Below are 22,903 nucleotides of genomic sequence, written 5' to 3'. Positions count from 1 at the left end.
GTGCTGAATTGATCTTAAACTTTCGACAATGCTGTCATCGATGCTAACATCTTGAAGAGCAATTATCATCCCAAGCATTTCAGAAACATCATCTAAACGACTCAAAACAGTATCTACAGGTAAATGTATCTACCCTCTCTATCTGATCTGCTAAAATGAGCAGAATTGACTGAAGTTCACACCAGTCCGCCATCCTCCCTGACCTTTGACCTAGCACGTTTTTGCTACCTGTGGCAGCCGTCCGCGGAGCAGGTATCCAGGAAAACTAGTCGATAGTAAACGATCAGCCAATAGGCGCAAAAGTCAAGCCCACTTGTTGTGTGCCCACCTTATTACTAAATTAGGCAGAGCACTCTGAATTGAATCAGGACATAAAGCACGGTCTTTATGTTGCTTTATTGAACACTGTCCATCTTACAACTAGCCACTTAACGGGGCTTCCTTCGGACAACCACATCCGGTTCAAAGGTCATCACATTAAGACATAGCCATATCAATACATGACACCCCCCTTTTCCTTAGATTCAAACTTTAGTTGTAATAACTTTGATGTCTTTTTTTCCCCCAACATTGAACATTCTTCTTGTCTTACTTTCTAACAATTATATAATCTAAATGTCTCACCACACATGTACCTTTCTTTTTTCAATATATACATGTCGAAATACACATATGAACTTGAAACTTGCCAAATGTAAGTTACCTCTTCACCTTAACATATGTTCATTTCACCACAAAATCACGAAACCTCTCGGGTATCTTTTTAGCCCTCTGTGATCTACTTGGTCTCTCTGGCCCCTGGGAGCCCTCTTGTGGTGTTGGAGTGAAGGTGTCAGTCTTTGTGGGTGTTTCACCTTCCTCCCTTTCAGGTATTGTGTCATAGTGTCCTTCTCTGGTCTCATTTGTCTCGTATTTCTTCACATGTGTGGTATTCCGGTGATAGCGAGCTCCTGTTGGTGATTCAATAATGACTTGGTTTCCAGTTCTGCTTACAACTTTGTGTGGTGTTGCGTTGAATGGTGTTGTAAACTTGTCCACTTTGTCTTGTTGAACCAGCACTGTGTCTTCCTATTTTTATTTATTTTTTATTTTTATTTTATTTATTTTTATTTTTATTTTATTTTTCTGAAATTACACACGTTACTAACGTGTGTAATTTCAGAAAAATAGCTCTACCATTGACCAATCTCACCTGTCCTAAGGTTATTTTTCTCACCTCCTATCACTTCCTGTTCCAACACATGGTTGTGTTTTTGTGTAGCTTATCTGGATAGCCGAAATAACTAAAAACTTATAGATAACTTCTTATTTCATAGTTTAATCTTCACTTGCTTCATCCAAAGCACACTCTCTTGTATTCACTCCCTGTATTTTTAGGAATTTGCTACCTTAGCTTAGCTAAGCCAAATAACACAGACCAATTAGTTAAACTACATGAATGTCTCAAAGCCATAAAGACCTGGATGACCTCTAATTTCTGCTTTTAAATTCAGATAAAACTGAGGTTATTGTACTCGGCCCTTAAAATCTTAGAAATATGGCATCTAACCAGATTCTTACTCTGGATGGCGTTACCTTGGCCTCCAATAACACTGTGAGGAACCTTGGAGTGAATTTTGACGAGGACATGTCCTTCAATGCACATATTAAACAACTATGTAAGACTGCTTTCCTCGATTTGAGCAACATCTCTAAAATTAGAAATATCCTGTCTCAGAGTGAAGCTGCAGTTATTACTTCCAGGTTGGACTACTGTAATTCATTATTATCAGGATGTCCTAAAAACTCCCTGAAAAGCCTTGTAGTACCATATCACCCTATTAGAGCACTTCACTCTCACACTGCAGGCTTACTTGTTGTTCCTAGAGTATTTAGAAGTAGAATACGAGGGACAGCCTTCAATTTTCAGGCCCCTCTTCTGTGGAACCAGCTTCCTGTTTGGACAGACACTATCTCTACTTTTAAGATTAGGCTTAAAACTTTCCAAAATATATAATTAGGGCTGGACCAGGTGACCCTGAATCCTTCCTTAGTTATGCTGCAATGCGGTGGGCTGCTGGGGGATTCCCATGATGCACTGAGTATTTCTTCTTCAGTCACCTTTCTCACTCACTATGTGTTAATAGACCTCTCTGCACTGAATCATACTTGTTATTAATCTGTCTCTCTTCCACAGCATGTCTTTATCCTGTCTTCCTTCTCTCACCCCAACCGGTCCCAGCAGATGGCCCCGCCCCTCCCTGAGCCTGGTTCTGCTGGAGGTTTCTTCCTGTTAAAAGGGAGTTTTTCCTTCCCACTGTCGCCAAAGTGTTTGCTCAACAGAAAGGCAGTTGTTAGAGGGTGAATGGCAGGAACACTGTGTCTGCTGCCTCTTCTCTTGCCTCTGTGTATCAGTGAGTATTCAACAACAGTTTCTATATTTAACTGCTGGTTCTTACTGCATAATTCTGTCTGTATAATATGAAAATGATTCAATGCATCGAGTTATGCCAAACCTCACAGAAACTGTGCACGGTGGGTATTCTGAATTGCTGCTCGGCACATATATGCAGACCACAGTCAGAGCCTTACCCTCTGCAGCTTGAAGTCACACAGAGGTAACCCACTCGCTCTCTGTCAGCACGCAGTCGCAGACTCGTGAGCGAGGTTTTTTTTTTCTTTTGTTTTGCTCTTCTACTCTTAAGAGCTCCATTAGCCACACAGAGGGCACAATATGTTCTGCATTGCTTCTCAAAGTTAGCATTGGTTAGTGATCATGGCCTGTTTTAGGTTTATAAATCATTGGTTTACACCACATTCCTCTGAATTAATGTCACAAATTGACAAACTGACAGTGAGATACAGTGAAGTGTGTAGAACATGTAATTCAAATCAGAGCACGAGCAGAACAAGAGCATGAAGCTGAGATCAAACTTCATTTGCTTCCATCTATAAGGTGCAGGTCACTGAGGTCTTCTGACAGAAACCTGCTGGTGGTTCCTCGTTCTAGGCTGAAAACCAAAAGAGACTAAGTGTGTCTTCAAGGCTGTTGGCTGATAATCTATGGAATGCACTAATATTACATTTGATCTCTGCGGTCTGAACATTTGAAAGAGCAGCTCTACTTATTTGTACAGGCTTAATTTTAGGTAGTGGATATTATTATTGTCTTTTAATGTTTGTATTTATTTTTATTGATTATTATTGTGAAGCACTTTCTCTATAGAAATATTTTACCTTCATTTCCCTTCTGTAACTTTATGAAAGCCAAAAGCAAAAAGAGACGATAAGTAACTTTGCATAAATGTGTGGAGCTTTGCAGCTTTGCAGTTCATAAAGCTTCATAATGACACTATGTGACTATGCAGTGTCCAATATTCAAACTGAAATGCAGTCATTAGAGAGTGAATGGCAGCAACACTATGTGTGGTGCCCTTTTCTCTTTTCTCTGTATCAGCGAGTGCTCAGCTACAGTATCTATATTTAATGGCTCTGGTCCTCACTGTGTGTTTCTGCCTTACTTCTGAGAGCAGATATTTTACAGGTACAAAGAAAAACTGGCAGTGACCTGGTGGGCGGGGGATTCCTCTTTCAGGTGTGATGGCGAACACAGAGGTCGCTCTGCAAAAGAGAGTCATTGGAGGTGATGAATGTGAGCGACAGTATCATGTACAGCTCAGAGCAGTTTATCCACATGGACCTTCCAGCTTGTGTGGAGGCTCTTTGATCAGCGACCGCTGGATTCTGCAGCTCACCGTCTGAAGCCAGGAGGGTGAGGAGACCAGAGCAGCAACTAAAACTTGTTAACCCAAGGAATGTCTAGTAGCCATGTTTTTGCTATTCAGTAAAAAGTAAAATACATTCAGACAAGATGAGAAATAAAATATGGTGACCATCAGTAATCATGTTTTATGTTTGCTGTGCACATGCAGGACCATGTTTGCAAATCTAAGTGTGCATCAAGGGGGTCCGGAACAAGAAGTGCAGATAACAGCAGAAGCTGAGATCTATACAGACAAAGACACCAGCACAGGCAGAGTTCATGACATCATGCTGCTGCAGCTACTAGCAGCTCTGATGTCCATCCTATAAAACTACCTGACTGTGAGTTGTGGATGTTTCTGCTTCAGGTTCATGTGTTCTGACAGATACTGATACGTCGTGCTAACTTCAGTTTTAGATTCAAATGATACTTTGATGTTCCTGTGGCTCAAAGTTTCTTGCTTTGAAGTTTTTTTTCTTAAAGTTTCTTCTTGACCTGAGCTCTGTGCTGTGAAGTGAGTTCAGCATATGTAGAATATATTTCCTTTATCTTATCCCAACAGTGGGAATCAGGATAAGTACTCACAGGAAGCTGCTTATCAATTGAAAGCCCTGGTTATCAAGTTAACCAGGGCTTTCAATCCTAATGGATGTGGATAAACTATACTGGCAGTGCAGGTTTTAAAAAGGAAGATAAAACTGTAATATTAGAAAAATATGAAGGGTTTAAATGCATAATACAGACTGAAAGTAACAGCTGCTGCAGAAAAACCAGTGTTGTGTGTGTGTGTGTGTGTGTGTGTGTGTGTGTGTGTGTGTGTGTGTGTGTGTGTGTGTGTGTGTGTGTGTGTGTGTGTGTGTGTGTGTGTGTGTGAGTGGAAAATTGCTTAGTAGTAAAAGCACTATATGAATGTGCAAGAACTTCAGATGCTTTGTTCAATAAGACTATCAGGAGGGACTATGCGCTTACCTGCTGCTCCTTGGCAGGTAGCTCTATGCCCTCCTGGGTTTTAATTGCACCTTAGAACACACATGCATCAACACTACAATGAGCGGGTGGAGGGAGGTTTGGAGTCTTCTCCCACCCCCGTTCTCTGCGGCCTGCTGGAGCGGGAGGGCTAGGAGAAGTTGGCCGTCCGACTGCGGTCTGGGGTGTGGGGCCTCCCTGCTGCTGCAGAGTCGGGGTGGTCTGCCTCTCCCCACCGCAGGGAAAAGGGTAACACCACCTGGGTCTGGGTGCAGTTCCCCCCTCCAGGGGCAAGGGTACCTAGACCCGGTTTGTAGAGTACGCTTGGGGAGTGTGATCGTGTGTACAGCGTCTCTTTATGTCTGTCTCCACGTTGGTTGAGTGTGGAGTAAGTGCACATGAGAGCATGAGGGTGGGAATGGATGTTTGTGTCTGTGTGTGCCTGTATGTCTGTGTCTATATGTCAGGTTGGGTATCAGACGCCACCTCTCTGGGGACACCTCAGGCCCTCCAAGATTTGGAGGCCTATCTCCACCCACCACCACTTCCCCTGCCGGTGGCGGACTCCCTCAGGTGTCGGTGCGTTGGTGGTTCTTTGTGTCTGGGGGTGGGTGTCCAGGTACACACCGGCTCACTCCTTGGTGGCCGCTTATCGGGGCCTGGAGCCTGGGGCTCGCTCGGGCCCCTTCGGAGGTGGGGTGCCCCCGGCCTCTCGGCCTGGGGCTCGGTCACTCAGGCGCAGCTGGGGGCCGGCGGAGCTCATGGGCGCGTCACTGCAACTCCCCCTGGCTTCTGCTCCGCGGCTGCTGAGTGAACCCTCATCTGGGACTCTCCTCAGCTCTTACTGGGACAGTGGCGCGGCTGCCCCTCTGTTGGTCTTCCATGGTCTCTTGTGTTCTGGGGGCCTCTGGATGTCTGGAGTTTTGACCTCCTCCATACCCGCTTCACACCCTGGAGGACGGGGCTGTGGCCCCCCCACACTCCCTAGCAGATCGTTACATGGAGAAACCTTTGGAATACAAGCGCGCTGATCCACACAGGTATGTACACGGGTGTTCACTGCTCATAGACCCAAATTACACCTTTCTTGGCCGCTACTTCGAAGCACATCTGTCCTGCGTGCTGCACAACAACATTGAATATTTAGTATTTACTGCTGTTTACACTTAGCTAGATTAATGCGATGGTGTTGTGTTTAGTATGTTGCTTTGTTTTTTTTGCTTGTTTTCTATTTTTCTCTCAACAGGTGATCCAGGAGATTTTTTTTCTCCCCCCCCTTTCTCACTGTCCCTCTCCCCTTCTGTTTCTCCTTTCCTTCCTCTTTCTTTCTTCCTTTCCTATCCCTCACTCATGTCTGTCCCGTCTGTAAAATCTGAAAATAAAATATAATAAATAATAAAAACAAAGATCGACCAAATGGACCAATACGGCAATGCCACGATGATCCATTTGGCAAAGTAAATCCATTGGGTATCCTTGTTGGTCTTCAGACAACAATTCTGATGGCTAAAGAACCAAATGGGACAGGCAGAAAAAAAAAAAAAAAAAAAAGACAGCAAAAATCCTGACTGACATCACGACCTATCATTACACAGGAGAATCTGATGGATGGATAATTAAGTATTTCATTTAATTAATGTTTGAAAGACAGTTTCAGCTTTTATTCTGTCAGCTGCAAACTTTCTGCTGTTTATTAGTTTAAGAGAAAATAAAACTTAATATAACAACAGAATTTAAACATAGGCTGCAAACTGAAAAATGTCTACGAAAAAATGCTATTGAAGAATTTTAGCCCCTCCCACTGTCCATGTAGTACAGTAGGAGGGTCTAAAGTTGAAAGTTTCAAGGGATCTTCCAGGAATGGTGATGCTGCTTTTCTGGACAAATGATCTCTAAACTTGAACTTAACCAGAGGGATATAGTACAAAGAAAATTCAACAAGGCTTGGCTTACTTTGCGTTAGCTGGCTTGAGAAAACGTAAAACACCAGTCAGTGTCACGCCGCCGGGTATATCAACTTCTCTTTTAAGCTGTGCTTTCTGCTTCACGCTCCGTGCCCACGCATGTAACAAGGGCTGCTACAAGGCCCTTTAAAACAGGAAGTAGCATGTGCTGCAGTGAGCTTGAATGGTGTCCCAATGCGCTGAGCAAGCACAGTGCAAGCATGCTAGCCAGGTGTGGTGCGTGATGATAAAGTGGTGACTAAAACTCTATAAAGGACATAACTAATATAACAGCAGGTCAGGGTTACTCTTACAATTTTCTCTGGTAAGAAGTCAAAATCCTTCATATAGAACTCTGAAGTTACCTGGAGAGATGAGATCCTGCTTCATAGTACAGGCCTCAGGGCAACATTTCAAAGTTAACGTGCAAAACAATCAATATATGTATTTGTATGTAACTGACAAAAAAAGGAGAGAAAAGCGTCCAAACACTTCTTGTGCCATTCCAGAGTTGAGGTCGCAGGTTATGGTGCCACCACTGGACTAGCTAATGAGAAAAGAAGGAAGATGATTTTTAACAAATTTGTTGTATTAAGAAAAAAGAAAACAAACCATCCAAACTGTTACTTTATTAGTAAAGAGATGTTGCAGATATTTGTACTGAAATTGTATTTTTCTTCATTTCTAATGTGTTCAAAGCAAAAACAAGCTTTTCCTGTGAGCTCAGACCATTTTATTTCTTTCTGCTGCATTTCTGCATAAAATACAAATCTGCATCATTTTTTAAAAAGTGCTTTAAGCTGAACTAATTGTCCCTTTTTTCTAGAACCTGGTGAATCACCCTCTCTTCACTGTGCAGAGACTGAGGTTGTCAGCTGTACAGAGCTCAATGATATTTTACAGAAATAATTCCCCGAGGTCCACCGAGTCAGGAGCTATCAGCACTGGTTCTGTGGACAAAGTCCTGGGAAAGATATATGTCGAGTGAGTTTGCATGATCCCTCAGCTCACAGCTGCATTTATTAAACATTCAAAATACAGAAAGATTTTATAAAACTGGGAAACTGTATTTCTGTCTTGCAGGGAGACTCTGGTGGAGGAGTGGTTCATAATGGCAGGATTTATGGTGTCTCTTCTTTTGTGGGAGATCCAGACTTTGTATGCAGAGCACCGGCTGCCTTCATGGACCTCTGTGATCCTGAGTATGCAGATTGGATCAGGAAAACTATCAACCCATAAAAAGCTGTGAGGTGTGGATAACTGTAAACAAGCTGAAATAAATAATCTTTTAGAGTTTAGCTTTGGTTTCTTTTATTCTCTTTGATATAAGCAGTAGAGGATTTCAGAATTTCTGTGTTATTTGCCAAAAGACGTTTTTTCAGCTGCACCCACACACAGTTTCTTTAGATAACTTCAACTGCAGAAAGTAAAAACTCAGCATTAAGTTTCAAATGCAGTTTTAAAGATAATGATAATATGGTGGCCCTGAAGAAAACACCCGTCAATAGAAAAAGCTGCAAAATCCTGCAAAATGTAACAGAAGTTGAATAAAACACAACGGAAATAGAAAAAAATGCAACAGGGCTGAAAAACTGAACAAACAAACAAAAAACAAACACAAATTACAACAGAAATAATAACAACGATATAAAAAAAATAGAAGTAGAAAAAAAACATTCTCATCCTAAAACTTGGTGACAAAGTGGAATATGGTAAGGAAACACTCACTTAAGTGCTGTCATTACTCAAAGGTTCCTGATAATCATGCATGAAGTGATTTCTGGAGGGGAATGAAACTTAACTGAACTGCTCCCTGTGACATTTTGACCTGTCAAACGCAGGCGTAACTCCTGTTATTCATTGTTGTATTGCAGGTCTGCTGTGCACGACGTCTGTGAATCTGAGTAATTTGGTACAGATGAAGGAATAAGACTGCTCAGATGCTTTGGGTGTCACGTAATGATCCCTCAGGTTTGGGTGTCTTTGGTGCCCTTTGATTTCAATCTACCTGCACATTGAACAGAAATCCTGCCATGACAGAACACACTAATGCCTTTTCAAGGGAGAACCGATCCTAATCTGAGCTGTCAGCCCCAAGTTCTCTGCAGTCATCAAATCAAGCATAATCTGGTTTGAACAGGCTCCCTGCCTCACTGCAAAAGCCTTTTTACCAGCTGCTGTTTGACAAACTGCAAAGCCTCTGAAGAGACTTTAGAAAGGGGGAAAAAGGATACGAAGAAAAAGCTGAACAAAAAGCTATCCATGCACTGTTTAACATTTCACTTGGAGCTTATTGACTGTATTCTATCTGTGGATTGCATTATAGCTTCTCTGAGAGCTTTGCTCCCTGAAGATTTTATGATCTGTGAACGCTGAGTCTCTCTTGTGGCTGTAAACCAGTCTGCTCAGCATGGCACTGCATGGCAGAGTTTCTCTCCATTTTTTTGAATCACCTTTGCTCAGTTGTGCTCCTAACTGATCTCCTGAGTTTGGCTGTATTCCTGGACTTTGCCCTTTAGTTACTCTTCAGTCTCTTTGACACACAGGCTGCCAAATTTGAAATAACATTTTTAGTTTTGGAAAAAGAAGAGCGTGTCTAGCAAATTCTTGCACATCCTTGTTCTTAAATAGCACTTTTCTACTCAAGCACTCAAAGTACTTTATACACCTCATTCACCCATTCATACAAGCACTTTTCTGTACCTAAGTTCTTTCTATCTAACATTCATACTCTGATGGACACATGAAAGAGCAGTTTGGGGTTCAGTATCGTGTCCAAGGATACTTTGAGATACAGATCAGATCAGGCTGCGATCGAACCTCCAACCTTCTGATCGGTACTAATTGGACGTTTGCTGCTGCACATGTAGCATCACAGCTTAGAAGATGGTGGTGTGGAAATGTGTTTCCCATTAACAATTGACTAAGAAACTCTTAGTCAAGGGTTAACGTCACTAATGTCAGTATTTTCACTGACTCTAAAAAGGCACTGATCTTCATTAGATTAGATCAACATTGTTCCTTAATCCTGAGCTGTACAGGAAAATAGATTTCTGATACACATGTACATAAACAAATAAAGAGAGATGTTTCCCACCTGCTGAGAAGACAACAAATGCATAACCTGATTACCACCATCTCACATCCTCTGATTTCTGGCACCTATAAGTGAGATTGATTTCACTGTCCTGCTGTCTTGGCCTTTAGGAGAACACAGTGAGACAGATGAAGCTTGCACCAGATGGTGGGAACACATTGATCGTGGTCTTAGACACAGCATCCACACTCTGTACATGATAGTGTGTGTATGGTGCTGTTTGCAGGAACTTGATGAAGCTTTGCTTAAGTGGAAATCCACTGATGTTCAAGCCCCAGGGAAGTGGGCGGGGGGATAGGACCTCTGGGGCCCTCTTCCTGATGGAGCCCTACTTGACTCCTTTCACTGCTAAAGCAAGAATGGTGCCACAACTCATTGAAACAATACTTCATTTCATCAGAATCTTCAAATGATTCTGTTAAAAACAACCGCCCAGTGTACTTGCATGGCAAACATCGTGATTAGATATTCAAGAAGAGCCTCTTAAAGATGAAGGTCTGTGTCTCTTGACCTAAACACATAATCCAGTTAAATCTGATTTATGTTCATTAATGCCGCTCACACTGTAACTTAAAGTAATAAATCGGTCACTGATTAATTACAGAAGTACGTCTGTGAGCATAAAGAGGTAAGCCTTGGACCATCAGGATAAAATGTGGTTGGGAAACTTAACAAGCTTTGATAAAACTTCATCAGTAGCTCAAGCAAGACCTCAAAACCTTCGATCACCACGGGTGGTTAGCAGACTGTGGTTGTACCATGCAGCCTAACAACATGCAGTAAATTGCAGGTTAAAGCAGTCTGCTTACACATTGTTAAACGAGGGAAGGGAACTAATGTGGCTGTCACATTACCCTTTTGTCCCATTTCATCCCAGGACTTGATTCAATTGCTGCTCACTTTCTACAATACTTAAAACTGATCAGTAGGACCTGAAACTGCAAACATTCAAACATTCAGGCCAACAATCAGTTGGTGAACATATTAATCTACTACAATTAGCAAAAATGAATAAATAAACAGAAGAAAGTTGGAGTGATATCAGAGTCATGCAAGTTTTTGACCAGGAGGTTAAACTCATGCAAATTAGCTTCATCCAGGCTCATGAAAACACTGTCCTGCTTATAAACAGCAGATCATTTGTGTCAGTGTCAGGATGGTTTATATTTGAGCTTTTAGTTCACACAGAACAATTTTTATTAATTGTTTTTAGCGATTACGAAAGTCTGTGAATCCCCAAATTGTTCAGTTGTTCTCTTTGCTCCCCATGAGGTCACTTTCACCATGTGACAAAAACAACACCCCACTCTACACACTCGGGCCACCAGCAACTTTCTAAATCCTCAATAAAAAGCTGACAGGTTGCAATGATGTTCCAAAGAACTTATTAAGAAAACAACTAAATACACAGAAAATTTTATGAAAATTGGTTTATTTTATATCTCATAGTTTTAAATGATGCAATAAAAATATGTACAAAACATCACAAACTGTAATATTTTACAAATGCTTACGTCCTGCTGATGCAATGGAGACATCTTCCAGTGACAGTCTTCATCAGTGTGAGTGTGAGGAGGATCCTAAACCCACCAACACAGAAGTGCATGTTCACAACTCCCTCTGTGCAGGCGGGGTCAGGACCCTCCTCACCTAGGGTGAGGAGGGTTGGTGCTGTGGCCAGTCAGATATGAAGTGCTGAGAGTGGATCTTTGGTCCTCTGTGCAGCTCTGTCCACTCTCAGCTGCCCTGCAAAGTAATAACACAAGAAAGACGTCATTTTAACACAAAACAGCATTTTCATTGTTGGTAGCTGCAGTATGTTGTTAAAAAGCAATTTTAAACCCAACGTATACACATGAAAAATATAAATAAAGCTAAACCTACAGTGCTGCTGACATAGGATGATGATTTATACCAACTATTGGAAGAATTTTGTCTTCAATACAGTTTGTTGTCAATGTGAGGTGATAACTTACATAGTTGGAACACAGCACCACTCTCCCGTTTTTCACTTGGTCATCCATCCTTCTCATCGGGTTGGTCGGGGTAAGGCTGTCTTCTGGGTGGGGTGTTTGCTCCATCTTGGACGTAACTGGAAGTAATAACAACTAAAAAACTACCTTTAATTCACAATGTAATATTAATATTAATGTCACATATCAACAAAAAAAGCAATACATTTCACATGTGCGAGTCACATGTTCTTATATCTGTAAAAACAAAGTTTAAAAACACATTCTAACATAAACTAATCAGAGTCACTGTCATCCATGGAAAGGCTAAAAGGCCTCTCCCAGAAACGTCTGACTCCAAAACTACCTGAGGATGTTGAAGGGGCATCAAACTGGTCACTCACCTTGCACCTCTTTGCACTTACCTCTTCGGTGCAGATGTCTTCTCTGCTTCTCTTTTCTGAGGAAGGAGCAGCAGAGAGATCAGCTGAGGAAGAAGCAGCAGAGGGAGCAGCTGAGGGAGGAGCAGCTGAGGAAGAAGCAGCAGAGAGAGCAGCTGAGGAAGAAGCAGCAGAGGGAGCAGCTGAGGAAGAAGCAGCAGAGGGAGCAGCTGAAGAAGGAGCAGCAGAGGGAGCAGCTGAGGAAGGAGCAGCAGAGGGAGCAGCTGAAGAAGGAGCAGCAGAGGGAGCAGCTGAGGAAGGAGCAGCAGAGGGAGCAGCAGAGAGAGCAACTGAGGAAGGAGCAGCTGAGGAAGAAGCAGCAGAGGGAGCAGCTGAGGAAGGAGCAGCAGAGGGAGCAGCTGAGGGAGGAGCAGCAGAGGGAGCAGCAGAGGGAGCAGCAGAGGGAGCAGCTGAGGAAGGAGCAGCTGGCGGATCACCAACTGGGGCAACAACTCGAGGGAAGAGTGGGGCATTGGCCTGGCCGAAAGGCGGCATGGCGATGGGGGCAGCACCTGGAGCAATAGGACGTTGCCAATCGTGCCAAAACGGCTCTGGAGGGTGCTCCCGGATGAGAGGGGAATCATCTCTCTCATCCATGGTGTCATACCCAGAGTCATCGCTAAGCCAATCCCCCCACTCTTCTGAGTCGTTCCAGTCAGATGAATTGTCAGTCTGTTCACTAAACTCTTCATCGTCTACAGGTAGGTAGGGGGGGTACTCACCATACTCACCTTGCTGTTCACCGACATCAGCATCTGGTGCTTCATCAGAAGAGGGTGAGGGTGAGAGAGGGATAAAATACTCACCATACTCACCTTCGCTGATACGCTGGGTATCAGTGTCCTGAGCTTCACCAGAAGAGGTGGTGCTCTGGAGACTGTCATCCAGGATCCTGATGACTTCAGGAAGGCCTTCTTCTGCAGGGCGTTCAACCACATAGTCAAGACGCCCTGTGAGGAAACAATTTTTAAAATAACATTAGGAATGTAATAGACACCCAGTGTTAAAGCAACAGACCTACATCTGTTAGTTTGAGCAGAGGATGAGAGAAAAGCATTTTATGTCAGACTGAATGACACTTCTACTTGTTCAATCTTTAAGTCAAGTTTTTTAATAGAAGACCACCAAACCTCCACCAAGGCAGCTCACTCTGTGTACTTTTAAGGTGACACTATATTGACACTATATATGACACTGTATTTTGTGTACATTCAATTTGTTTTATTTGTTCCTTGTAAGCCTTTATGCAAACACTATGTTGGAATAGGTAATGGATAATAGGTATTGATTTGTAAATAGCCGGACATGAGTAACTTATTATAAAAATATACTACAGTACATTTATAACTAACCATGCAGCTCATTCTCCTGTTTTATTTACAATTCACGATGTCACACATTTTGAAAAAAGCTCATAGGTTAAATATGTGGATGCAAACCATAATGTAACATTTAGACCACATGTACCAATTGCATGTCCTAAATATATATATATATATATATATATATATATATATATATATATATATATATATATATATATATATATTTTTTTTTTTTATTTTTTTTTTTTTTTTAAATAAAAACACAACCTTCTTGGCAAGAGTTGGCAAGAATTGCACACACAAAGCTCTGCAGGTATGTCTGAAAATGATGGTCAAGTGAAAAACAAACAAACAAACAAGCAAACAAACAAACAAACAAACAGAAACTCTTAACTCAGAATCCACATTTTTAGAAATGTGCACAAGGACTGTATCTGCCATAAGGACAGATACATCTAATCTGTGGTAAACATGCTATCCCTGTGTAAATATCCCTGTGTACAATATCTCTCTCTGCTATCTAATAAGGTTAAAAGCATTACCGTAACAGAAGATAGGTCTTAATGCCATTATTACTACTGTTTTCATATTCTTTTGATATTATTTTATTTGTATTTTTTTATCTTTGTGTTTTGCAGCAGAGAAAAAATATAGTTTATGTCAATAAAGCCTTTGATCCGGAGAAGAAAAGGATGTCAGGAGGGGACCTGGATCTGTGTGTTTACGCCTGCGTGTTCTGAGGCCATGACATCTTGAAGATGCCGTTACCACAGAAACTGATTTTTGGGCATTTTACAAATTTTAGTCCATTAAGCTATTTTTAACCATTTCATTTTAAAGAAAAGTGTCAAATTTGAAGCCTTCAAATCAAAGTAACACCTTTTTTTCATATTCATACACCAGTCGTTAATAATTTCTACACCTCTCCCGGAAAATTTAAAACATACAAACAATTTACGGGAAACAATCTTGAATACACATATTTGATCACGTTAAAACTTGATATTCACACTGGAACTTGTTAAATTATTACAGTAATTTACATTTAAAGAAATTTTCAAACGTACCTGCAGCGAAGTCCAGGTGACAGTCGGGGAGTCCGGGTCCACGGCGAGCCATCTTCAAACTTGAAAAACAAAAACAAGTACAAACGATCCACAGATGAAGTACTTGTTATGCGTTCAAGTTATATCCGCTTTTAGTAAAATGGTTTGCAAAACTTAGCTTTCCACAGGCTGAGGTTGGAGCAGGTCGAAACAAGTCCACGAGCAAGTGTAAACGGACGTTTGGAACCTTGTGCAGCATTTATATACCCTCGGCGGCCATGGTTACGGTTGTCAACGTGTACACGTGCACGGGATAGAACTATAGGAATGGAGCTCACCACAGTGTAATTACAGTTAATTTATGGTCATTTACTGTCAGGGTGGAAGTAATGAATTACAAATACTCACGTTACTGTAATTAAGTAGATTTTTTTGGGTACTTGTACTTTTATGAGTAATTTTTCAAGTGTGTAATTTTACTCATACTTGAGTACAACTTACACCATGTAATCTACTGAGTACTACTGAGTACGCCCACAATTTGAATTAATATTCAAACCTTTCGTCTGCATTTTTGCAGCCAATAAGGCCGTGCAATCCCGACCGGCCAATTTAAGACATAAGCAAAGATAAACTCTGCTGCAGCAGCAGGCACAGGTGTCTGGAGGTGCTACATGGTGGAGTACAAACTACTTTATAGACGGAAGATTTGGAGACAAAGAAGCCAAAATGGAGACAGAGGACAACACTGTCAACCATGAAAACGACGTAGAAAAGACGGAGGACGCGTGCCCGTGGCCATACCTGGAGGAATTTTTCATGTGCAGAGGGAGAAAAGGAGACAGCGTCCAGATGCAGTGCAAACTTTGTTTGACCTCTACAGTCATTTCAGCTTACAAGACTTCAGCGTCTAATCTTAAAAAAACACATTGAGGTAAGAGGTTTTACAACTATACGTGTACAATATTGCCTTCTTATTTTTCATGTGTGTTAAGGTTATTAGTTTGGCTAAGATATTGTCACCGCCATTGGTTAGCCTGATATTAAAATAAGACGGAGCTAGCTAATGTGCGTGTGTGTGCATAATTGAGCTAAATTCGTAGGAATGTTTTAGCTTATTATTTGGATAACCACCGTCATTACAATAAATTACATTTGTAGTCATTTAAAACTCACAGGCCTACAATCAGCTGGCCTATATAAAAAACAAAAACAAAATTTGAACACAGTGCTGAGCTGCATCTCAAATTAATCTTCCAGCTCTCAGCTGACATGTATCAGAGCCCGATAGATCAGTTGATCAGGATCATTGGCCTGATATAGGTCTATCATAGTGACGTGGCTCTTAATCAGTAGGGTTATATGTTTCCCAATATGATTTTTTTTTTTAAAGAACATAATGTGGATTGTTTTTATTTGTTAGCTGTATGGGCAGCATTTTTGTGTATGTGATCCCTTTTCTTAAATTACATTTGCTATATACACATATTTTGCTCTCTTAGTATTTTTAGAACCTGACTAATACTGAAAACTTTAGGGTGATACTGATAAAAAGGAGTTAAAAATTTAGATACTGATACATTGGTCGATACTCTTTTTACAGATAGTATACAGATTACAGAACTTAGAATGTATACAGAAATTCATGTTTTTTGCAATGATCGTTCAAAATTGGTTTACATTTGTAAATAAATACAGCAATATATCTGCAAGATTTGACCAAATTCACCACTCTTTTATACTATGCTAAACAATCAAAGATTAGCTCATGTCTAGTTGAATGATGTTTTAAAAATGTGTTTTCCTGTAGTGTTAATCACAGTGATGTTATGAAGTAATGTATGAACCTGACGTATGATAATATTTATCTCTACAGAGGAAACATCCATCGAAGATTGAGCAGTACAATATCACTGTGGCATCAACATCTCGTCAGCGAAAGACCACAGCCACACCAAACAAGCTCTCAGCAAATACACAAGCCAAGTTACCAGACCTGATGTTGAGAGCTGCAAACAAACATGTTCCACAAGCAACTGTTGACATGCTTGTCATCAATTTCATATGTGAGGGTCTACAGCCATTTGCAGTGGTAGCACAGCCATCTTTCAAAGAATTGGTTACCACATTACAACCTCAAGCCAAAGTCATCTCCAGACCCACTGTCCGTGCCAGAATCTGTGAAGCTGCTGATCACATGAAGATGACTTTGGTTGCAGCATTGGATAAAGTCAAATTGGTTGCTACCACTACTGATTGTTGGTCAGCTCATCAGAAAAATTACCTTGGAGTCACATGCCATTGGAGGAAGAGTCCCTGGAAAGAAGATCTGCAGCACCAGCATGCAAAAGATTGAGAGGGTCTCACACATTTGACATGCTTGCTGGTGCGCTTGATGATATCCATTGCCAATACAAGATTAGAGGCAAAGTTGTAAGAACCACAACTGATAGTGGATCCAACTTTGTCAAGGCCTTCCACATGTTTGGGGCACAAAATGATGCAGATGAAGCTGAAGATGAAGCAGACCCAGAAACTATTGACCTGACTGACCATATTGACTACCATGAGGCAAGTGCAATTCTTGATGAAGACTCTGGTTTGGAGTATCAACTCCCGCCTCATCAGCGATGTGCATGTCACCTGCTAAACCTTGTGGCAACATCTGATGCTGCCCTAGCAGAGAGCATGAATGAAACCTACAAGAGGCTCTCCCGTGCAAGCTTTGCAAAATGCCAGGCCATTTGGAACAAAACTCATTTGGCTAATGAAGTGGTAGAGGACAAGTGTGAACTACAGATCATTCGTCCCAATGCAACACAATGGAATTCAACCTACCTTGCCATTGAAAGGATAATACGCATCATTGATGAGAAGGGGGAAAATGACATCAGGAGCATTTGTGAGGAGTTCAAGGTGAAAATGTGAGTAAAATTGGACACCTACCAATATGGTTGCAAATTTTGTGAATTTTCCTTAATGGATGGTTAAAAACGTGAGCAGACTCTTAATATTAAATCAGAAGATCCCTATTATAGTCATGGTGGGTTTTGTTGTTGTGTCTTACAGGTTGAGTCCTGCAGAAGTTGCATTCCTTAGGGAGTACTGTACCACCATGAAGCCACTGGTGAAAGCTTCAAACATTCTTCAGTCTGAGTCCACTTCCTTTATGGGATGGCTCCTGCCAGTAATCCAACAACTACTGTCCAAACTTAGCAGGCTGGAGACATCAAGCAAGACATGTGTGCCACTCATCAGGGTGATCCGAAGGGCCAGCTCTGTTCTAGGATGCCCTCTGGACCCAGTGGAGGTGGTGAGTGACAGGAGAATGGCGGCTAAGCTGTCATCCCTGTTGGACAACGTCTCCCACCCCATGCAGCAGACTGTGACAGCACTGAGCAGCTCCTTCAGTGGGAGACTGCGGCACCCACGGTGTGGGACGGAGAGATTTCGCAGGTCTTTCCTCCCCACTGCTGTCAGACTCCACAACAAAGACTTTAACTGAACAAACACACACATCCACACATGTGCAATAACACTAAGTGCAATAATCTTTTCTGGCATCGTTGTATTTTACTCAGTTGTATATAGCATTCGTATTCTATTTTTATCTTATTGTATATTTTTATTCTATTTTATTCTACTGTATATAGTATATTATTTTATTCTATTCTGTACAGCTGTGTACTGTATTTATTCTTATTGTATTCTAATTTTTGCGTCATAACTTTTGCACTGTCCACTTCCTGCTGTGACAAAACAAATTTCCCACATGTGGGACTAATAAAGGTTATCTTATCTTATCTTATCTTATCTTATCTTATCTTATCTTATCTTATCTTATCTTATCTTATCTTATCAGAGCCCTGCAAAATGGCCTTCAAAAGCGTTTTGGAGCGATGATGGAGGATCCAGAGTTGGCTGCAGCTGCAGTCCTCTTACCCAAGTTCAAGACTTCCTGGACTGACAGAGCAGATGTAACAGAGGCTGGTAAGGATTCATGTGATCCCATTTTTGTGTATTTTTACATTTGAACACATGCTTAAGTGAGTATTTCACCTAATACATTGTAAGCTATTGATGGTCTGTCCTGAATACTAAACAATCCTTTTTGAGAATTTGCCGTTTTTAAATTTGTGTTCAGGAATAATCACTGAAATGTAAATAACAAAATTGTGTTATCTACTTGCAATTACAGCCTTGACATACATCAAACAACATCTTGAAACGACAGAGCATGAGAGTGAGGATCAGCAAAGAGAGTCATCTGATGAAGATGAATTCTTCTCCAGACCAATCTCCAGAAGGCTGCAAAGTGCAGTTGAGCTTGATGGTTACCTTGCTTGTGCCACAGACACCATGGAGCTGCTGCACTCCTTCTCAGGTATCAAAAACCTCTCTCTTAAACTGAACACAGCTCTGCCTGCTTCTGCTGCGTGTGAACGACTTTTTAGCTGTGCTGGTCTACTCTTCACAGCCAAACCAAGTCGGATTGCCTCTGTTAATTTAGAAAACCAGCTCTTGCTGAAACTGAACAAAAGGTTCAAGTGTGACAGAAATGCTAAGAGTTTAAGACACTCACCTGCCTGTTGTTCAGTGTATGGGGAAAAGTTTAAATGGTTCTACGCATGTTCAGAAACATATTTGTCATTGTTTTAACAAACAAAATTCCTTCTTTTATATCTACATTTATTTACAAAACAAGTTACCTTTCTATACCTTGTTCATCTGAGAAATGTGCTTTGAACATAAATATTTATACTGGTGAATCGAGTTGAATGCCTGCTATTGACGACAGAATAAAACATCAGTCTGTTAAAAAGTAATTAATACTCTGAGTAGTTTTTGAGAAGAGTACTTTGTACTTTTACTCAAGTATTTTTTAACACCAGTACCTTTTACTTGTAATTGAGTACAATTTAAGCAGTGTAACAGTACTTGTACTTGAGTACAAATTTTGAGTACAGCAGGTGGATGAGGGAAAGGGGAGGAAGGAGGAGGAGAGACCCGCGGACCGGCCGCTGGACCGGCCGCGCTTCGTATTGAAAAGGAACCCGATTTGTCCCGGACTTCAGCTTGAATGGAAAAAAAATACACAAAGCTGGAGTTCTTCTGTGTCTTTACGTGGCCAGCTGCCTCTTCTTCTCCCATTCTCTCTCCCTCTCTCTCCTGTTGCTACTTAAATCATGAAACTGATCAATGATCAGCTGATCGCTTTTCTCTTGGAGATACTATATAGCTCATGCTTACGGAGCCCCTCTGATGACATCCTCCAAAAAATAAATAGATTGTGGCGACAAAATACTACTTCCTGCCCTCGAAATAGTATAAGTGCCCACGAAATACTTATTTGTGGCCACAAAATACTATTTCGAGGGCACGAAATAACGTGCGCACGAAATGCTAATTTGTGGGCACGAATTGGGTATAACGTGGCAACGAATTACGCATTTGTGGCAACAAATAGATGACGTGCGCACATCATATTGATACATTGGACAGCTGTGTAGAGACATAAGCATAAGAGTAGGCTAAACCTGTACAACATGGCCAGAGACAGTATGATTGAGTTTTATATTTGTCATGGTCTGCGTGGCAGACCTTGGGTGTGTGGGGAAGGAGGACCCAAAATGCGTTTATTTACAGTGGAGTAAACAATACACAATAATAGGTCTATGTCCCTCAGACCCAGATCCCTGACAATTTTAGGCTGGGAATGAGCTACACATGCATTTTGAAAAGCCTGGCACTGAAAGGAACCATTATTATGGAGAGACAGTTAAACAGGATATTAAGAGCCCAGTTGCATTGCAGACGTAAGTACGACCCGGACGTTGGGATAGATTCTATTGTCAACCAACTGCAAGGGCCTGGGAAGGATCACGGTTATTGGTCAAGTGTTTCGTGCTCACAAATAAGCATTTCGTGCGCACGTTATACCCATTTCGTGGCCACGAAGTAGTATTTTGTGGCCACAATTTATTTATTTTTTGGACCATGTCATCAGAGGGGCTCCGTACATGCTAATATCACATCTTCACATTTTTTTTTAGAGGTAACAATAACTTTGCATTCTCGCTACTCACCATGCTCTAAAACAGGTATATGTTAGTAATGACAATATTTAACAAATGTTTTTAAAATTCTAGCCGTGCTAATTAGCCTTAGGATTGGTTGAGGTCTGTGAAAGCCTTTGGAACAAAATCAGTCTTGTAAAGCTCACTATTTTCCAGCTGAGCCTATAGCACATTTGTTAAAGTCAGTCCGGATTGTACAGCTTCTAATCAGAAACAATTAAAGTTTGTTTCTTTTTTTCTGCTCATCAATCTTTTTCTGTAACCAGGATACCTGGAAAGTCTTAAATAACTCATGTTAAAATGTTGCAGTGCTGTAGAGTGGGGTCATGTTAACAATCCATTCAAACTTGTGGTCTTCGAGGTCAACTTTAAGATTTATTGGTTGAAAATTGACAAAAAGCTTTAGAACTTAGAAACTATCATTCCTACAACTGTGCTGTGTATATGTCACAACATATAGCAGGAACCTATAAAGGTAACTGACCTTTGACCTCTCCTCTAAGAAGGTACATGTAATGTCTACAGTGATTAGACATACTTAATAAAACAGTGTGGGGCACAGAGTATTGTTGTGCATCAGTGTGGAACATGTCAGTAACACTGAGGGTTACACACACTTTGCCAGGTACACCTGTTCACCTGCTCGTTAAACACAAATGTCTAGTGAACCAATCAGACGTCAGCAAATTAAAGTATTTTAGCATACAGACATGTTCATGATGACCTGCTGAAGGTCAAAGCAAGTATCAGAATGGGGGAAAGAGATTGCGTGGTTGTTGGTGCCAGATGGGCTGGTCTGAGTATTTCAGAAACTGCTCATCCAATGAGCTCACAAAATTACCTCCACAGTTTACAGACTGTAGTGGCAATCCAACCAGCAAAAGGCCACCTGAGGGAATTTGAAGTATTTCCAACTCATCCTGGTGATGAGGTCAAACACAAACAGTACTTTTAACATTTTATCAATTATTTACCAAATTAAAAAACAACTTGTGGTAACTTATTTTTAATTTTGCTGCAGACAAGTTGAATGAATGCTTACTGGATCTAGAACACCATTTAGATCATAACAGCTCCTGATCAGGATGAATTTCATTTTCAAATCAAATTTCATGTCGCAGTTTCACAATTTTGTAACATATTATTTCAAAGCTTGCTTATGGGCTTGTTTTGGAGCAGACCAACAGTCAGGCTCGTCTTCACCCTTACTGTCAGACTCTGAATTGATGGTTCTGCTATATCTCACCTGGCTGAGCTCTTGTAATTATTTTGTGATAAAACTTTTTCTATTTTGAGACCAAGATTCAAGTGGAAATCTTTGTGTGTCTGTCTCTCTCCCTTGGTTTCTGTAGAGGTACAGTGTGGGGGCGCCTGGATAAATGTTAAACAGAAGCTAGATGTAGTGTTCCTCCACTGTCCATTAAGGATATGAGGAAAAGAAATGGTCAAGAACAAAGTGTATGGTGTATTTATAAAAGAAAATGGCTTTTAAATTGTATACCAAAACCACCACCAGAAAGTCAACTACAACTTGTTACATAATCATCATGACTGTTGTATCAGTTTAACAGTTTATGGGTTGACTTCTTTCAGTTCATTCACTGTTTACATCATGAAGGAAAAAGAAGGCAACAGGCTGAGAAATGAAGCTGTTGTGTGTCTTTGTGGCCACACGGGGGCAGTGCTGCATAAATAGTAGAATCTCTTCCTGGACACTTTTTCTAGACCTTTTTAAATGACTAATAAAGACAACAACAAAATGAATTACATCAGGATCTGATATGGTTGTCTTTTTTTGTTGAGCTTTATATATTTCAGAATGCCTAGAGTTTGTTTGTTTCCCATGTTTTGTGATACAGAACATCTCCTCTCAGACGGCTGTTGTCTCATAATGGGTAATTACCTGGTCTGATGGGGTGTTTGTTCCATTTATAAATCAAGTGATTGATTTGTGAAATGAGAGATGGCCTCTGACCTGCTGACTGGTGTCTGATCTTCTCTGCTCCCCTCAAATTTGACAACTACTCAGCTAATGTGATGGTGGACAGGAAGTCACTAAACCTGGGACTCTGGAAACACATTTCTAGGGATAGAAAAGTTAATGTAGATCGTTTCAGGAGATAAATACGAAATAATCGATTTGGTGATTATACTAATATAGTAAGAAAATAATGCATGAAAAAAAGATCTTTTATCTATACACTTAAGCAACGACCAGAGTCTTAGAATTGCGCTTTCACCAGGTTTTACTTGACTGAACAACAGAACTTCTCTGTCTCCTTTATAAGGGGTCACATCCTGAGTTACACAATGAG

The 22,903-nt window shown here is 41.0% G+C and overlaps 1 protein-coding gene across 1 annotated transcript; it reads right to left on the bottom strand.

The window, feature by feature from the left end:
• Nucleotides 1–11,996: 11,996 nt before the first annotated feature.
• LOC147327269 (uncharacterized) lies at nucleotides 11,997–14,684 on the bottom strand. The gene is made up of 2 exons (XM_086297499.1): nucleotides 14,533–14,684; nucleotides 11,997–13,090 (listed from the first exon to the last, which is right to left on the bottom strand). The coding sequence occupies exons 1-2, from the start codon at nucleotides 14,582–14,584 to the stop codon at nucleotides 11,997–11,999; spliced, it is 1,146 nt and encodes a 381-aa protein (XP_086153625.1). The 5' UTR covers nucleotides 14,585–14,684.
• Nucleotides 14,685–22,903: the final 8,219 nt, after the last annotated feature.

The sequence above is a fragment of the Aulonocara sp. 'chitande type north' Nkhata Bay genome, linkage group LG6 (assembly GCF_057382095.1).
Source record: "Aulonocara sp. 'chitande type north' Nkhata Bay isolate Kocher_YH1m ecotype deep benthic linkage group LG6, A_spYH_male_GT1.1, whole genome shotgun sequence".
Lineage (NCBI taxonomy): Eukaryota > Metazoa > Chordata > Actinopteri > Cichliformes > Cichlidae > Aulonocara > Aulonocara sp. 'chitande type north' Nkhata Bay.
The sequence above is the reverse complement of the archived record's forward strand: the minus strand, read 5'-3'. Positions and strand labels throughout refer to the sequence as shown.